The sequence below is a fragment of the Scylla paramamosain genome, chromosome 13 (assembly GCF_035594125.1).
Source record: "Scylla paramamosain isolate STU-SP2022 chromosome 13, ASM3559412v1, whole genome shotgun sequence".
In the NCBI taxonomy this organism is placed as follows: Eukaryota; Metazoa; Arthropoda; class Malacostraca; order Decapoda; family Portunidae; genus Scylla; species Scylla paramamosain.
Genome location: NC_087163.1, coordinates 976,828 through 981,922, shown reverse-complemented (window position 1 = coordinate 981,922; position 5,095 = coordinate 976,828). Strand labels below are relative to the sequence as shown.

Below are 5,095 nucleotides of genomic sequence, written 5' to 3'. Positions count from 1 at the left end.
TTCCATTCAGATATTATCCTTCTCCGAGGCCATTCTAATCTAATTATCTTTTCACGGAATCTCTTGTTCAAGGATTCTTCTGAAGATTCAGTTATTAAGATTGTGGATTTTGGGTTTGCACATTTGATGCCTGACAAGGAAAAGGATGGCAGCACGAAGACACCGTGCTTCACTGTTCACTATGCAGCGCCTCTGTTACATCCTGTTATTCACAGGTACAGGTTATAAAGTGGGTGTTGTTGTGCCCTGCAACCAGAGATGTGGCCATTTCCTGTATGTGTTCCACCATGGCATTCACCAGCAGTACCACACCATAGAGTGTTGTTTCTTCCTTACACAGACCACCTAAACAACATTCACAAGCTTAAACATTAGCAGTGAGTGCTTCTTTCTGTTTAAGTCCTGTTTGTTACTCCTCAAAACCTTCAAACAGTGCCAAAAGCCTCATATCTTCATGGTACCGCTTGAACATTCATGCACTGGTTGAGTATCTTGTGTGTAATTTTATGATGAAAGGTTTTTAATGCAGGGACAGTTGTTTATAGGGAATTTTACATTATTTTTAGTGTACAACCATCCAAAAGGCATTTAGCTCAGTGTTAGTGCAACAACCACACAGTACTGAATGTAGGGTTTCCTGTTTCATTAGAGATTTCTCTGCAGTGGTGTTTTCAATACAAGGAGTGTTTTCTATAGTTATTTTCTTTATTTTGAGGGCTTGCTATATCCTGCACAACTCTAAAAATACATCAAATTAACCTCCCACCAAAGCACAATACAGACACTTCCATTGGCTGTAACATTACTGCTAATACTGCAACATTCTTCCTGAGGGGAACCACACACATTAACAATAACACATGTAACAAAAAACTACACCAAACATATTAAGCTCAACATTTTTGTATAATAATTTTTATAAACATGAATGACCAAAAATGGTTCTAGGATAAAAGAGGAAAAAAATGACAGAACACTACAGCATAACAGTACAAATGGCAGGTGTGTCTCTTTTCTCTTATTCCTTATTTGCAAGGATTAAAGCTGTTACCTTAGAGATCACAAGAAGTGGGACGGTACAGTTCGCTAAGCTGCCGGTACACGTAGGATGGTGCAGTACCTCGACTGAAATAAAAGAGATTTAAATGGTCAGCAGCCATTATTTAAAGCTAAGTGAGTAGATGTGCAAGATAAACAGGGTACAGTAAAATCCCTCTTGTCCGGCATCAACGGGACCGCCGACGTGCCGGACACTTGAATAGAAGTGAAATTATGTCCACGATGACCACCCTACACTCACGCATCTTACCACAACAATGATGATCAGCTGATCTGATCAGCTGCTTAAGTGTAAGCACAACACACTTCCTTTTTTCTACAACTTTAGGCGTGATGAAGGCGTCGGGCGATAAACAGTGCACACGCGGGACTGAGTCACTGAGTAAACACAGTGCAGTGGGCTGCGGGTGGCGCGAAGCAGTGCGCTGTGGTGGCAAGGGGACGGAGTATGCCTCGCGTGGGAATTTTAATTGATTTTGTGAGCACACGTTGATTTTTTATTGATTTTAAGGCTCGGGGAAAAATGTGCCGGATACTTGAAGCTGCCGGATACTGGAATGCCGGATGAGAGGGATTTTACTGTATAATAAATTGACTAAGTTGTTTATCTCACTCATAAGTAAAACATAAAGGCCTTTCATTTGATGCATTTAGGATCAGAAGTTTTACTGGGAGATGAAGTACAGTGCTAAATAACAGTTTGTGCATAAAGCTGACAAATACTGATGTCTCCTGAGGTCAGCCCAGGCCCAACAAGGAAAGCAAATAAAAAAATGAAATGAACCCCCAACATCACACCTTGAAAGGACCACACAGTCATATGAACAACACAAACTCACTTGTTAGTTATGAAACCAGTGACATTTTCTGGAGGAACGTAATCTAGCTGAGTCAGCGCAGTATTTACAGACGGCCAAAACTTTGTTCCCTCTGGGATAATAGAAGTGGTGGTTTGGTGGCTTATTTCTTCACAGCCCATCAAGCTAAATTTGTATGTGGGAGTGCACACATACAGCTGAAAATGAAGATTTGTGACAATAAGCAAAATGCACAATTCATGCCATGATTTTCAATATTATATAGGTACTGATCTGATAGTATCTAGCTCCACATGAGACAACAGGTTGAGGTTTGAGAAAGGACCATCCAACACTCAACACGAGGAATGTATATCCACCTACATGAAATAAACATGTGGAAAAGGAATGTATCAAAAACTGGAATCAAGAATTTCTGTGAGAATAAAATGGTATGTACTTTTGTGATACCTTCCCTGTTCAATTTGCAACAGTAAATATGTTTCAAATACTGCCCCACTGAAAGAGGTATCAGGATAATGACTAACAAATAAAACTTACTGGAACAGAATAAAACTTTGGTGGTGAGGCAAGAGAGGCTGCACCAACAAAGGTCTCAATGCCTCCGTTGGTCACCACCGTCTCGGTGCCAACGATGACCTTGTTGACACGTGACATGATGGGGAACACTGCAGAGTCTTGAATTAATGTTGTCTCAATTCCAGCAGTACATAAAGCTTTTGCCACTGGGTGACCCTGCACAAGTAAAAGATGTATTGAGAACATAAGAACATAATAAAATAAAGGAAGCTGCAAGAAGCCATCACCCCTACATGTGGCAGTCCCTGTGTTATGTATTGTGCACATCAGACACGATGACGTGAAAGAGACGCATAAAACACCTTACATCATATTTAGGGGCACGTTCGGCAACAATAACGTGGAATTTCCTTTGTGTGGCTGCCTTGGTCAGGAAGGCCAAGACCAGTGGACACATTGCACACGTCACAATGACCTCATCATTGTGAATCTTGCTTACACCTTGGGCAGCTATCAATTCTTGGCTGAAATAAAAGGAATCAATATAATACTGGTAACAAACAACGTCAATGTCCCAAATGTCAGTGTAATCTTTACTCTACCTTTGTTCAACCTCAGCTTTCTGTTCACCAATGGCCTCAAGTACTCTGTCCTGCAGCTCTGGAATAACCTCCGTGCATTTTGGGAGATCTCCACATGCAGGGTGAGTCTACTAGCATGGACTGTGAGAGGCTTGGGTACTCCACACCTTGCTTCTCTCCACGTGGTGTGTTGTGTTCATCAATTACTATCTGCGTGAAGAAGAAAAATAACTTAAATAAATAAATGAGATACACACACACACACACACACACACACACACACACACACGAGGACAGACAGGCAAAATACGGAGAGAGAGAGAGAGAGAGAGAGAGAGAGAGAGAGAGAGAGAGAGAGAGAGAGAGAGAGGCTGTACTTAAGCAATTATATCTTTCCACACACACACACACACACACACACACGCACACGAACGTTTCCCTAAGGGCGTTACATCACTGTGTGTGTGTGTTCTATATCTCTAGGGCGGAATCTTTCAAGAGAGAGAGAGAGAGAGAGAGATGAGGAAACAAGGAAGAGAATGAAAAATAAATAAAAAAGCAAGAATAATGATGATAACAACAACAATAAAAGGAGGTCAGTTTTTTTTTTATGGGATACTTATGTGAATTGAAATACGCCTAAATGTTTACGTTCTTGAGAGAAAACGGAGGTCAGTTTTTTATTTTTATGGGATACTTATGTGAATTGAAATACGCTCAGTTATTTGTACATCACTGCTTCACAGACATCTCCAGCACGTGTTCCCTTTGAGTAGCACCAAACCCACCAACACCCACACATTGGTAAGCCTTCTAAGCACATACTAGTTTACATTGGCGCAGATATATTAAAAAGATTAATCACAAAAGACTAATTAAAAACATATATTCAGTACATGCAGGTGGGCTCTCCTTGACACACAGAGAAAGGCTGGTAATTCTCTGTTGATCATTAGCTACAGTATGGAAGCCTCTGTTATACTTCGATATCTCTGTGAAGTATTGTTGTTTTTTAACGTCAAATGGTAAATATTTAATAATGATAAGGTAAGATATAACAGTATTAAGCCAAGCCTTTAATTCACACAAGCTTTTCAATGATTGCACATTACGCCACACAAGGGACGAGACATTGCAGTGTAAGCCACGACCAGTTTGAATTTGGCGCTTCAATCAGTAAACGTCTACATACTTTGACAATTACAGTGATAATGGCCTGAGATTTATTTTTACACGCTTATAATTCTTTATATTTAATTTTCTATTAGTTTAGTATAATATAAAAGAAGTTGGTGGTTGTTATTGAAAGGTAAAAGTGTGTTGTGGATAGGTTTGTGTCCGTACTGTGCAGAGCAGGCCAAGGGAGGACAACACAGCACCAGACGTGACACAGAAAGGCACTGTGTTCAAAGGGTGCCATAAACTGTGGCTTTATTTAATGTATTTTGGCAGAACAAGACAGTGACAGGGCCGTGGGTGCCTGCGTGTGCTGGTGCAAGCTTGGTGCCTGCCTGGAGGTGCCTACAGGGAGGTGCCTACAGGGCCACCAAGGCTAATATTGGTAAGAAACCTTCCCACCACTTGTCCAGCCAGCTAATTTGCACAGTCTGATGTAACAGGCGGTGACTGTGATAGTGTTGTTACCTGTCACCCACAACAACAACAACAACAACAACAACAACACAGGGCTGTCAGGTTTATTGTTAAGCCTGGTATTTCATGTTTTTGCACCTCGTTAGCAATATATTGATGTGACGCAGCATTCCACGGTGCCACAAGCGCTCCAAGCCTCCACCACAAAACTCTTACTAATTAACCATGACAGGAATTAGAAAAACGTAAAAAAAATCCACTTGCCTTATGTTATCAGCTGAGGTGGAGGCAGCCTTCCCCATTTATCCGCCAATATCTGCTTTATTTGTCACTTATTGTAAGCCTAACACGTCACTAAGTGGAGCCACATGACAAGGCTTTCATATCCGCTAGCTAGATATATCCGCCATTGCCTCATTTAGTTACGATGGAAGAATAACAGGCAAAATAGCGGCCGTCCTCTCCACTGGCAAGGGCCGCCATGATGCCTGGCTACCTGTTTGAATCTGTGGGTTCCAATATTTT

General features: G+C 41.3%; 2 protein-coding genes across 2 annotated transcripts in view; both read right to left on the bottom strand.

Moving 5' to 3' along the window:
- LOC135106271 (translation initiation factor eIF2B subunit beta-like) overlaps positions 1 to 5,095 on the bottom strand; it is a 48,112-nt gene that overhangs the window by 10,775 nt on the left and 32,242 nt on the right. The window lies entirely within an intron of this gene.
- On the bottom strand, positions 685 to 5,077 carry LOC135106270 (translation initiation factor eIF2B subunit beta-like). Its single transcript, XM_064015112.1, has 6 exons — positions 4,831 to 5,077; positions 2,999 to 3,183; positions 2,764 to 2,920; positions 2,418 to 2,612; positions 1,899 to 2,074; positions 685 to 1,125 (listed from the first exon to the last, which is right to left on the bottom strand). Exons 3-6 carry the CDS (start codon positions 2,851 to 2,853, stop codon positions 1,053 to 1,055), a joined length of 534 nt encoding a protein of 177 aa, XP_063871182.1. The 5' UTR covers positions 2,854 to 2,920; positions 2,999 to 3,183; positions 4,831 to 5,077; the 3' UTR covers positions 685 to 1,052.

Coding starts and splice junctions, on each gene's coding strand:
- LOC135106270 (XM_064015112.1), bottom strand. CDS start 2,853: ATGTGTCCACTGGTCTTGGCCTTCCTGACCAAGGCAGCCACACAAAGG. Junction 2,613..2,763: donor AACGTGCCCCTAAATATGAT/GTAAGGTGTTTT, acceptor TTACTTGTGCAG/GGTCACCCAGTGGCAAAAGC. Junction 1,126..1,898: donor ACTGGTTTCATAACTAACAA/GTGAGTTTGTGT, acceptor CTTTTATTTCAG/TCGAGGTACTGCACCATCCT.